Here is a 14,106-nt window from a genome sequence, read left to right as displayed (position 1 = left end):
TTTAACACTATTAAAATTTTAAACATTTTATAATATTTTATAGCAATAATAAATTAAAATAAATTGGAATTTATTTAAAAACGTGAGCGAAGGCAATGATATTGTTATCTCGTTCACTCGCTTGAAAAACATATTTTTGTCTCTTCCTTTCACCATGCTCAAACTATTTTTTTTAATTAATATTATTTTCTGCATTTTAATATTATTATTATAAAATTATGGACACTATTTACAAGAAAATTAGTTTCAGTTTTAAATTAAAAAAAAGTTGAGGGTGACTTGTAGTAATAGACTATTTGTCTAATTTACCTTGCAAAGGCTACACTTTTTTAATTTAATTTTATTTATTAAAATTCTTTCAGCACTTTATCGTTACAATTAAATTTTCAGACTTTTTTATAATATTTTATGGAAATAATTTAAAACAAACATAAATTGGAATTTCTTTTAAAACGTGAGCGAAGGCAATGATATTGTTATCTCGCTCACTCGCTTGAAAATAACGTATTTTCATCTCTTTCTTTCACCAGACTTTGTAGTAATTAGTCAAACTATTAATTTATTTAATTAATATTATTTTCTTAATTTTAATTTTATTATTATAAAATTATGGACACTATAAGAAAATTAGTTTCAGTTTCAAATTAAAAAATTGTTGAGGGTTAATACGGGTTAATATTAAATATTATTTAAATATATTTAGACTTTCTAAAAATACCAAATTCACACTAAAAAATTTATATCTTGCCAAAAAAAAAAGTTGCAATTTTTTTTTAAAAATGCTACGTGTACCTAATATAATATAGTTAGACTATATAATTAGTATTTAGTATTTTTATACATGTATATAATTAAATTTAAGGTCATTTCCAAATTGTGCAATTTGTGTATTAAACAAAATTTTTACACTTGTCAAACAAGTCAAAAATTTGTCAAACAAATATATTAGGATAATTATGATACGTATTTAGAATCCAGTTTATAAATATATTTATATATTTTATTATGTAGATGGATTAAGAGTTTTGTATATTTATAAATAATAATAATAATAATAATAATACATTTTTTTAAAATTATGCTATGGACTTATAAGAATTCTTATTTATTCATTTAAACAATTAAATAAATGAAATTTTGAAGTAAATTTTAAAATCACAAGTGATGTCTCAGGTGTCTTTACCCATGTATCTTACTCTTTCTTTCTCAGTGATAATATATAGCCCTATCCTTTTTTCTCACCTTACCCTTTTAACCAAATCAAATAGTATAATATAAAATTATTTTTACCATCTATTTTTCCCCAAAACAAAACAACCAAATGTCAAAATAAATTCCTAAAATTTTTGGCCAGGGGTCCAAAATTTTACATTTTTCGAGGGGTATACAAAGTTATCGATTTCGGACGTTTTAAAATACTTATTTTTAATTTTTTTGTAAAATTTGTGGTGTTTTTTTAAAACCAGCATTTTATATGGAAAGCGATTTTGAACAGTGGTGAATTTAGTGAACAGGATGATGTGATGTGGTTTGTAGTTTGTGAATGTTAAATAAATTTTGAAACTTTGAAATGAATTCGTCAATTCAACCCTTGGATATAAGGATGCTGGTGCAGTTGGAGAAAGAACAAGGTAAGTCGATAAATTATTAAAATTAAAAATGAAATACTTTATTTTGTTAATTTTGAATGTTTTAGCCATCACTAAGTTGCAAGAAAGTGAAGATGAATTTAAGAAAGTGCTTCATTGCCCCTCCAAAAAATCATTGTGTTGTGACGTCACTGAACAGGAAGAACCAAAGTAATTATTCACAGTAAATTATATTAAAATGTTAAATGATTACTGTTATTAATGTTATTTTTTATCAGTGTCAAACCTCAAATGAAAACTTTGGATTTCGAAACTCTCATGGAATTTGAACCGCTGGCTGATATTTCAGTGGCGACGCCTTTGAATAATTTTGACCAAGAGGTACAAAATCTATTGCAAATAATATTTACTAATAATTATTTTGTTTATCTATTTTTTTTTAATTTTTTTTAGTTAGATCAACCTCAAACGCAACCAACAGATTTGTTCTCCTCGAACTGCTCCAGCGACAGTTTTGACAAAAAGACGGTTTTAGCAAATCCAAAATTTTCCCAAAAGAATAAACGACCAGGAATTGGGATAAGTGATGTTACTTGCAAAGGACACAGCAGAACCACCAAGGTAATTAGAAAAAAAATTCATTATTAGCGATAAAATGCACTCATATACCAAAATATCGATGATTTTTCGGAAAAATTTGTTTTTAATGATTTTTAAAATATAATATACCGAGTTGCTGTAGGTAAAATGACTTTAGACTGTATAATAATTTATTTAATTTTGTACGAATTTGTTGAATATTGCATTTAAATTCGACCAACGGATTAGGAGTTACAAGAATTCTAATAAATAAGTACGCAAACGAGTTGGTGAACTAAATATAGTACAGCGGGTCAATACAACTTTTAACATTGTCACGTCAAATATGGCATGTGGGTACTCGTTTAAAAGGTCTCGATGAGATAAAGACAAATTTCGAATTTATAAACAAAACTAGGTGTAAGTGGCTTTAAAGCAATTTGCATGAACTTTTTAACTTCCCATAGGGAATGTTATAGTAATCGCAAAAAAATCGAAAACGAAAATTTTTATATATCTTTACGTTTCAGAGGTTTCTGAACATTTTGGCATACCTTAGAAAAATGGATGTATGTGTGTGTGCGTGTGTTATGTGTTTGTTCGGATACAAATTTTCGTTTACGATTTCGGGAACACGGTTCAACCGATTCGAATTATTTAAAAAACATTCGATTCGTATTGATAAGGAGACGTGCTGATTAGTTTTTGGTGAAGGCAGGTCTAGCCGTTCCGAAGATACGGGGCAAAAAGTGCTAAAAACGGTAACTCAGTTTTTTAAGAGAACGGAGCGTCCGATTTTAATAATTCAAAAAACATTTTACTTGTATTGAAAAGATGAAGAATTGATCAAGTTTTCATAAAGGCAGGTCTAGCGGTTTCGGAGATCTAGTAAAAAAAGTAAAAAAAAAATGCCATTTGGCGGTCAAAAATGATCATTAAACATATGCACACCAAATTATCAGATATTTTATAGAGTTTTTAACAATATTCCTATGGGTTCCGTACCAATGTTTATCCGTTAGACGGCGACGCGGCGCTTACGCGCTTAGATATTTTCTCTATGCAGTTAAAGAAGTACGATTACTTTGAAAAAAAAAGTTCAGAATTTACAAAATATTTTATAATAAAGAAAATATTTTTTTCAAAGTCTTTTTTTTTCATAAACGTAAATTTTTGTCAAAAATTTATAGTTTTTCAAAAATCTAATATTTTCAAAGTGAAGTTTTTTCAAAAATGTTAATCTTTAAAAAAATAATAATTTTTGGTAGGGGAAGTTCCAGCGATTTGCTTTAAGGCACGATGTCATGTGCCCCACTAGTTTATATCAATTTGATGAATAATAACTTGATTTGTATATGATCTATCTGGCACATTTGTCTATGTGTTTATCCTTATTGCTTATTTATCTTTCATTTTCTCTATTTTTCTTTATCTATTTGTCTCTTTTTGTTTTTGCTTACCTGTCTCTTCTCATCTCTCCTCTCATCTTTCTCTTTATCTATCTCTGTCTATCTATATATCTTTCTTTGTCTATCTGTTTTAAAAATTAATAATAACGATTTGTAATATTTTTTTGGATCACCGCAGAACCTACCTTAGCAAAAATGTAGTCAATTCTAAAGTAAAATGTTCATTGATCATTCTGGTTAAAAGAATCAGTCTCTCAAAACATAATTTTACATTATTTGCGCTTTTTCTGTTTCTCCGAAACGGCTGGATCTATTTGCCTCTTTTTTTCTTTGCCTATATGTCTCTTTTCATCTTTTCTTTCCTCTCTCTTTCTACTTATCTATCTATATATCTTTCTTTGTCTAACTGTTTACCTGTCTACCAAGAATCCATATTTGTATTGGAATCAATAATTAATTACTTGTAATAATCTTTTTGGACCACCTAATGGTCCTTCTTAGCAAAAATGTAGTCAATTTTAAAGTATAATGTTTTTGGATCTTTCTTTGGAATTTGACATTTATTGTACTTTTTTTCGTATCTCCGAAACCGATGGTTCTGCCTTTCCCAAAAACTAATCAGCAGCCATCTTCTTCTCTAATTATAAAGCATACCAAAAAAAATCACATTTGCTATAACTATAACTTATGCTACGTGTAAGTTAATAAAGTTACATAGGATTCTGTGCAATGCACATTTCTTTAACTGCATACTTGATTTCATACATTTGTCTATTACCATTTTTAGTCTATAAAACCAGTAGTCCTCCATACCCCGGCCCTGTTGGCTGCGCAACGTGCAGCAAAATTGCAACAGCAACAGCAGCAGCAGCAGCAGAAACAGCAACAAAAACAGCATTCTTCGCCACCTTCAAATAAATCCGATGACAAGAGCAAAACATCTGGCTCCAATCTTCAATCGATATCCCTTCGCAAATTGGGAGACGGCTTAAAGGATGCTGCTGCTGGTAAAGCTGGTGTGTGTGCAGAAACTGGACGTCTGGATCATCCTAATGAACATTATGAAGAATGGTGAGATAAATGATGGTTGATTGATAGGATACTGGTAAAATGTTGTGTTTTTAGGTTGCGCAAAAAGGAACAAAAGAGGATTCTTGAGAAACAACTGGAGCGTCAGAAACAACAAATGCTGCAGCAACAGAAGGAGAGCTCGGAGCAACAACTGAACGATCTAAGAAGGTAAAGAGTTTATCACAAAGGGTATGGGCGTGTTTCCATACAGAATTGGCCTCACTCTGGTCTTTAAATAATTTTAATGCCATTTTATAGGTATTTTCGAGAAAATTCGAAATACACCCAGGCCTCGCTATACGGCCGCTCTTTATACGGCCTTTCGCTATAACGACCCTCTTTAATTAAGGTACGTTTTCGATATACGGCCTAAAATGTTTCGCTATAACGGCTTTTTTCTCTATGTCGATATATTGCGCAATCTCGGTTTTGAAGATTTAATTTAAACGAATCTGATGTGCTGGATCTACTTGCAACTGATAGGAAACCCCTTTCATATGAGGAACTCATTCAGTTGCAAGCAGAGCCGGCAATTGATGAAGATACAGAACCTGTTGTATCCAAACAGCTAACATCAAAAATCATGTCGAGCGCTTTTTCATATTTTGAACAAGGTATAAACATCTTCCTTGAAAACGATCCTGACATCGAACGTAGCGCTTATGTTTATCGAGGAATTAACTCAGCCATTAACTGTTATAAATCACTAAAGGAAAAAATAGACAAGAAGGCAAAACAAACAAGACAAATTTTTCAACCCACCAGCGCAAAATGATGGTGACAGTGATCTGTAGGTTTTAATTGTTTCATTTTTATTTGAAAATTATGTAATGTTTTTGAAGTTTTTTATTTATGTAAAATTTATGTTCTTGTTAGATATGTTTATAATTTAAACAAAATAAAAAAAATAAAATGCATTTTGAATGAAACCATATTATATATTTATTAAATTTGGAACCGATCCCATTGAATTTGTATGAATACGTATTAGAATAATTGATTCGTTATACGGCTTTTTGCTTTACGGCCAAGTTTTGCGGAACGTATCTAGGCCGTAAAGCGAGGCCCCAGTGTACCAAATTTCAAATCCGTAGCTCATCATTTGGCCGAGATATCAGTGAAAACATGTGGAAGTGGCCCCTTTTTTCAAACTCACTTTTTGTAGGAAATATGAGAGATATCGAAAAACTGTTGACGTCATTCTATTTGTACTGATAACAAATAATGTGAAAAAATTATTTGTTATTGCGTGAAAAGGTGAAAATGATTTTTCATTTTCCATTTTCTACCCGTGCGGCTCTTCAGACTATTTTTATATTAGCATCATTCGAAAGCCTGTACATTTTTCTTCTGTTATTCAAAAATTCATTTAAATGTGAGTGGAACTTTGGGTGAAAAGTTTGAAAAAATTAAACTAGTACACGCGCTGCCGGTACAAGAACACCCATATGAAGTCGCTTTGCAAGAGCGACGAGCAAGCATAAGGCTCGTCGTTTTCGCGCGTCTCGACGAATTATGTATATAAGTATGGAAATATTTATTAAAAACCAAAATTTATTTATATCTTGTACTATAAGTATATTCATTAGTCAAAATAAAAAATCCAACCGAATAAAAATGACAATTATTATTATTGATTATTTTCATTCGCCGTATAAGCTTCTGAATAATAAGAGAAAAATGTACAGGCTTTCGAATGATGCTAATATAAAAGTAATCAAACAAGCTGCACTGGTAGAAAATGGAAAATGAAAAATCATTTTCACCTTTTCACACACTAACAAATAATTTTTGCACATTATTTGGTTATGAACAACATAAACAAGATCAGTATAAATAAAATGTCGTTAACAGTTTGTCGATATCTCTCATATTCCCGACAAAAAGTGAGTTTGAAAAAAGGGGCCACTTTCACATGTTTTCACTGATATCTCGGCCAAATGATGACTTACAGATTTGAAATTTGGTATTTCGAATTTTCTCGAAAATATCTATAAAATGACATGAAAATTATTTAAATACCCGGATGGGGCAAATTCTGTATGGAAACACTCCCATGCCCTTTAATTGACTATTTGATAACATTAAGGGGGTATTCTAGTGTAGAAATTCAAAAAAATCGATTTTTTTTTTATTTCATATTTTCAAAGTTTAACTATCTAAGAATATGGGTACGAGAAGGTTTTTGAAAATTTAAATTATTTTCAGAGATATAGACATTTTACTGACTCGGTCTTCATACTAGTTTGACTTCACGCAAAACTTTAAATGCGTTTTTTTCAGAATAGACTTTCTCAGTACTGTTGACACGATTTCTCGAGTTTTACTCGACCGATTCACTTGAAATGTTCGGAGAGTCTTGTTTATAGACCTATCTATAGCTAGGATCATCCCCAAATTCCATTTTTTTCTACTTTTAAAAAAATCGAGAAACTCAAAAAAACAGTAAAAAACACATTTTTTTTCAAACAGTAGCCAATTTGTAAAAAAAAAAATTTTTTTACTCGTCGCTAGTTGGGCGATTGCGACATTATTGTAGATTAATAATCTTTGTATTTTTTGCATTTCCGATGGTTAGGAGGGCTGAAATCGTGTCAAGACTGAGGTGCCAATTTTTTGAGATCACTCACTTCATCAGCTGCCAGCTTTTGCAATTTTCAACTTTTTTATTTTTTAATTTTTGTTTTGTATTTTAATAATATTAATAAACAAGTGGTAAAAAAATGAATAGTAAAATCATTCATTGCTTTCTTTTACGACACTTTAAAAATGACCTAAAATTCATCGTTCTACACTAGAATATCCCCTTAATTGAAGATATTTTTTTTTATTTTCTCCTTAGGGAGAGTTTTGCAAAATGGTTGCGCACAAAAGACGAAGAGAGAGCACGCGAGCGTGAGAGACAGAAAGAAATGAGAGAGAAGGAGAGGCTGTTGGAGCAGGAAAGGAAGCTTAAAGTGGAGCAGGAAGCAGAGAGACGTCTCAGGCAGTGGGAGGAAAAGAAGTTACTTGAACAGAAACGTTAGTGAAATCATACTTAATTTTTTTTATTATACTTACTTACATTTTTAGGTATACCTACATACTTGATTTTTTCTTCCTATGTATTTGGCGAAAAAAATATCGTTTTACTTAACTATTTACTATATCAGGGCTTCTCAAACTTTGACCTTTGCGACCTCATTTATGATAGCGAGTTTCTCAACGACCCCATTTATGATTGCGAGTTTTTTGACTACCCTATACATATAAAAAAAAAATTAATATTTTTAGATGATTTATTTATTTGTTAACAATATACATATACAGATACATATGAATATATATATATAGTTTTAGAATCTGTTGTAAAACATACAAAAACCTAGACGTGATAAATATTCGACATTAGCAACTCCCGCGACCCCAGAATTTTTATATGCTACTTTTGGGGTTGCGAGCCATAGTTTAAGAAACTCTGCACTCGTAAGTACTATATTGTACATCTATTTTGCCATCTATTTATTTTGCTAACTTCCCTCTATTTTTGTTATCTTGCTCTTTATCATTCTATTTGTAATTTTTTTTCATTCTATTTGTTAAATTTGTAAAATTTTCATATTTTTTATTTATTCTTCTAATTTTTTACTTAAGTGTTCTAATTTCTTACTCATTATTACAATTTTTTAATTTGTCATCAAATTTCTCACTTATTCTTCCGATTTCTCACTCATTTTTTATCTTCTATCATTTTTAATTTCTCACTCATTCTTACAATTGCTCATTTTTTTCGTTTCTCGCTCATTTTTAATTAATATCATTTATAATTTCTCCTTTGTTTTTGCAATTACTCTATCACTCTTTTAATTCTTCACTCATTTTTTTTTAATTTCCCACTCATTCTTACAATTTCCCGACTATTTAATTCAATTTCTCACTCATTCTTTTAATATCTCGCTAACTCCTTCAATTTTTTTTATCTTTGTTATAATTTTTTGCTCACACTAGGGTTTGTCGGTTTTCAAAAACCGTTTTCAAAAAACCGGTTTATTGGCGAAAATTATGGAATTCGAAAACCGGTTTTTAGTGAAAAAAGTCGGTTTTTACTGTATAAATGGAAAATGACAAATATAGCCAAATTTAAAAGATTGATGAAAGCGTTTTGATTCTTAAAATCATATCGGTTCAATAGCATTTGATATCTTATCAGTCTGCAATGGTCCCCAGAAAGATTTTGTATATATTAATTTTGATTTTTACACCACTGTATATTGTAATTTAAATCAGTGTGACTTCTTCTTAAAGAAGTAACTTCCTCTACTCAAACTAAAAAAAAGAGTTTTAAACTCTAGAAGCCACAAATAAAAGAACAAAAAGCTTAGAATTAATATTTCAGGCTTTAAAAACAATTATGCATAACTTAGTCGCAAGTATGACAGTATATTCTCTATTTCAGTAGCAATTCGATAGACGTTTTCAGTTTTTTTGAAATCATATTTTATTAAACAGAAAAAAAACAATTAGAATGTCTAAAATTAATTAATTAAAATTGCTCGGAACAGGCAATACCCTAGTTTAGCTTAATTGTTTTTAAAACTAAAATTGATATTAACACGTATGTATCAACATGTATCTAATTTTTTTTTTAATTTAATGAATGTTTTTTATTTAAAAACGTATTATTTTTATTTATTCGAAAACATTTCTTTCACTGTCATAAAAATATTTTCATTCTTATATGTGAAAATGATGCATGAATAACGAATAATTATTTTCAAAGTTATTTAATCAAGATAAACTATTATTTTTTAGTTCTACTAATTAAAATTAAAATAATTTTGTTTACTATCTATAAAATTGACAATAAATAAGTCAAATACTGCTCTAAATTATACTACATTTGCAAATAAATTACATAATATTCGAGCAAAAATTTATTTTCTATATAAAATTCGAAAACCGGCTAAAAGCGGTTTTATAGTAAAATTAAAGTTCGAAAACCGGTTTTCTGAAGTGTCGGTTTTTGTATAAACCCTATTAGTGAACAAGTTCAACTAATAACAATTTCTTATTTCCCCTTAGGTCAGAAGGCACAAAGGGCTTTGGAACTTGCCCGCCTGGAGGAGGAACGTGCGGTGAAACAGCGCCTGGGCGAAGTCGCCTTCCAGAAGTGGCTCGACGACGCCGACTTAAGACCAAAAATCCATCAGAACAACCAGCACCTGGTCGGCAACAGCGGGAACAACCTTCTGCTTCAACATCGTGCAGGCGAGTTATGTATAAATAATAATAATAATAATAATAATAATAATAATAATAATAATAATAATAATTTTTGATCTTTTCCTCTATTTTGCGAGATGAGTTTTAGATGAAATAATTAACTTCCCGAAGGAGAAGTTTATGTTTTCATCAAAAAATCCGATACGCTAATTTTATGTTTTTTCGACGTTTCAAGACATTCTGATTCTAATGAGACTAAATTTGGAAAAAGTATGTGTGTGTGTGTGTGTGAACAGATTTTTTGCCGTAAATCGACGTTTTCTCGAAAACGGTTGGGCCGATTTCAGAAATTTAAAAGCCACTCGATGTATCTCGATGAGGACTATTGTTTGTCAGTTTTGTGCGACGATCGGCCAAGCCGTTTCTTTATAAATGGCAGAAAAGTGAAAAAAAATTCGACTACGTTTTAGCCCGCAATTCTGAATCGGTTTTGAAAATTCAAAAACCGTTCGAAAGATATTGGTTGGGAATCGTGCTGATTAGTTTTTGGTAGAGATCGGCCGGGCCGTTTTCTTGTAATAGTTTTTTAGAAAAAAAATTTGACGATTTTTATGATTATTTTTTTGACGGTAGATACCGTAGTCTTCTAGATCATACTAAAATATTGCGGCCCTACGACAACTGGTTTAGTTTTAAAAATTCATCAAAATTTGCAAAAATTAGTATGGGCTTTTGGCATTTGTCAAAATTAGAACTTTCATCGATGTTTGCTCAAAAACTCCTGAACCAATTTCAGATATTTAAAAAGCATTTGATGTATCTAGTTGAGGATTATCGTTTCTCAGTTTTGTGCGACGATCGGCCGAGCCGTTTCTTTGTAATTTGGAAAAAAGTGTTGAACCTTTCGTCCACATTTAAGCTCATACTACCGAACCGATTTTAAAAAATCAAAAACTGTTCGAAAGATATTAGTTGGGAATGATACTGATTAGTTTTAGGAGAAAATCTATCGAGCCGTTTTCTTGTAATTAACTGTTGAAAAAAAATTGAAGCCGATTTTTATGGAACTTTTTTTGGCGATATAATTATATCATGGTCTTATAGAACTTACTGAAATATTACGGCTTTACGACAAGTAGTTTAATTTTAAAAAAAATATCAAAGTTTGAGAAAATGAGTAGTTTTTTTTTTTTTTGACGTTTGTTAAAAATAAAATTAGACGATTTACTTGGTATAACGATAGTGTATTTGGTCTTGAACATAGTAAACCATTAAAGTCCTACGGAAACTGGTTCAAATATAATAATTGTTAATTTTTCAAAAGTTGCTTTTAGAAAATACTCCGAGTCAACCTGTTCGTTCGTTTTCAATTGTGTGTAATAAATCCACTCGGAATACTTTTATTTATTTATTTATTTATTTAAATATATAGCCCACAGATTTCTCCAAGAGGACTCAAAAATACAATTATTTTACATAATGAATAACAATTAAAATATATACAAAATTACAATATATAGTTTGTAACATAAAATGCTTAAGATAAAATTACATATAATGCAGAATGTAACAATAATATTTATAAACATAATAAGAAAATAATGAGATATTTGAAAAAAAATGAAAAGATTAACTTGTGCAGATGGAGATTATTTGATTAGGTGAAGTGTTGTGACTATCAATTTCATTATTAATTAAGTTAAAGTTAGAGGACATAAGTAAAATTGGCGAATTTAAGAGAGAATTAGATTTATGAGTAGGATAATTGAAAAATAATTGTGAACGCGTAGAACGCCTTGGAACATTAAAGGATAGTTGGTTAAGAATAAGAGGACAGTCTATAGAATTATTGCAAAGCTTAAATCAGAACATAATTGTACAGATAAATCGACTCATAAATTAATTTATCTATCATCAATTAAGTCGATTATTTACACATATCGGGAAGTTCATGTAACTTGCCTCAAGGCAAAATACCAATACCGACTGGTTATAATTGTCCTTTTCCCTCTGCAGATGGTTGTCGTTGCGAGCCGGGGGCGTGCTCCATCACTGTGCGCGAGATATCCCGCGACCGGAACAGGGGCTCCGTGTCGGGTTCCGGCGACGACCAGCCTGGTGGCCTCCGGGGCGGCCGCCAATTCGCGGAGGGCATTGGCGGAGGGCTTGGTCAGCTGCTGCAACAACAGAGGAGGGAACAGCAGGCATCTATCGAAAGTAAGAGGATGCACACTTATATAGGAAATAAATTTTATATGATTATTTATTAACTTCCCGTATGGCAGTTATAGTAATGGGCCGAAAATCGAAAATGAAAATTTTTGCATTTCTCCATGTTTTGAAGGTTTCTGAACATTTTGGCATATGTCACAATCAGAAAAAATGGATAAGTGTGTATGTGTGTGTGTGTGTGTTTTGTATGTCCACATTTCTTCGTCCACGTTTTCGGGCGCACAGATCAACCGATTTGAATGGTTCAAAAAACATTCGATTCGTATTAATAGGGAGATGTGCTGATTAGTCAAAGGCAGGTCGTAATGAAATATTCGAGAAATTTTGAACGTTTTCAAATATATTATTACGAATACTGTAACTCCCATTATTTTTGCTATCTTGTTATATCTGAGAAAATCAAATGTAAATCATAAATCAATTTATCGCCGGTACATTAACAATCGTCATTTCATTTCAAATTCAAATTCAAAAAAAAAATATAGTTGCCTGATTTATACAAAATTGAAAAATCGCTCCCGTATAGTCACAGTCTAAACGCATTTGCAAATAATTCTATGCGACATTTTCATTTATACTTTTTCAATAGTTTTCACAAAATTGGAAAATCGCTCAAGTACATAAACAGTCTAAACGCACTTGGGTAAACATTTGTACCAGAGTGGCGCTTAGACTGTGCTTAGCCTGGGTAAATTTTTTGAATTTTCAATCAAAAATTACAAAAATATTTTTTGAAAAAAGATATTGGGAACAAATTTTTTTTTCCAAAAGCAATTATTTTGTTGGAACAAGCAGAAAGTTCTTTGAATCTGCCATTTTTTTAATATTTAGCTCTGTATCTCCTAAACCGCTGGGCCTACCTTTGCAAAAAACTAATAACCACTTTTCCCCGTCATTACGAACTGAATGTTTTTTGGATCATACAAATCGAATGATCCGTTCTCTCAAAAACTCGATTTCTATTTTCTGCACTCCTTGCTTCATATCTCCGTAACGGCTGGACCTGCCTTTGCCAAAAACTAATCAGCACATCTCCCTATTAATAGGAATCGAATGTTTTTTGAACTATTCAAATCAGTTGATCCGTGCGCACGAAAACGTGGACGAAATAATGCGGACATACAAAACACACACACGCACACACACATCCATTTCTTCTGAGGTATGCCCCTTAAAAATGTTCAGAAACCTTCAAAACTTTCAAATGCAAAATTTTTTATTTTCGATTTTTGGCCCATTACTATAACTACCCTACGGAAAGTTAATAATATTAAACATTTAATAATAAATAATTGTATTCCGTAATATATGTAGTATATTATGCTGTAAAACATTAGTCATTATGTCTCGACAATTGTAATTGATACATCTGTAAGACATTTTTTTTTAAATCTACACTAAAATTTATTTTTAATTAATTAATTTCCACATTGGTGACCCCGATATATGCAAAACAATTAGCAGAAATTATTAACAATTTATGAGAAACGGATTAGGAGATATGATGCTCCTTAGCAAATCTATTTCCGAGCAATAATATAATAGTAAAGAAACTAAAGATAACATAAAAATAACTAGGCAAAAGATCAGAGATCATAATTTGTTAATATTATAATTTTCTTACTATTTTTTTCTATTTAGGTTTCGCAGCAGCGCAACAGCAAACAGCATCCGCAGCAGCAATTCAGCAGTCGTCGTGACAAATATAACAAATTCAATCAGCAGTTACTGCCTTTCGATTATAATAATCCTCCAAAGTGTCTGCTTGGGGTTCCTGCAGACGATGCAGCCGGAGAGCCCATTGTCATATCCAATACACGATTTGGTGAGGGAAAATTATATATATATATATATATATATATATATATATATCTTCTATATAAATAAAAATAAGTCGGGTTTTCCTTCCTGACGAAATACCTCCAGAACGCACGAACCGATTTCGACAATTTTGCATTCGTTGAAAAGGTCTCGGGCTCCGCAAGGTTTATAGCTAAGAAAATGAGTGGTGCATGGCATAGTGC

General features: G+C 30.9%; 1 protein-coding gene across 1 annotated transcript; it reads left to right on the top strand.

Annotated features, from left to right (window-relative positions):
• The first annotated feature begins 1,570 nt into the window (after positions 1–1,570).
• Positions 1,571–13,782, top strand: LOC113367777 (putative uncharacterized protein DDB_G0271982). Its single transcript, XM_026609357.1, has 10 exons — positions 1,571–1,631; positions 1,697–1,799; positions 1,868–1,970; positions 2,043–2,210; positions 4,365–4,648; positions 4,703–4,816; positions 7,491–7,669; positions 9,710–9,895; positions 11,867–12,067; positions 13,724–13,782. Exons 1-10 carry the CDS (start codon positions 1,571–1,573, stop codon positions 13,780–13,782), a joined length of 1,458 nt encoding a protein of 485 aa, XP_026465142.1.
• The last annotated feature ends 324 nt before the right edge of the window (positions 13,783–14,106 follow it).

The sequence above is a fragment of the Ctenocephalides felis genome, unplaced genomic scaffold (genome assembly GCF_003426905.1).
Source record: "Ctenocephalides felis isolate EL2017-DRISC unplaced genomic scaffold, ASM342690v1 CF-g0.4_SCAFFOLD_01170, whole genome shotgun sequence".
Lineage (NCBI taxonomy): Eukaryota > Metazoa > Arthropoda > Insecta > Siphonaptera > Pulicidae > Ctenocephalides > Ctenocephalides felis.
This window is presented reverse-complemented; position numbering and strand designations above follow the sequence as displayed.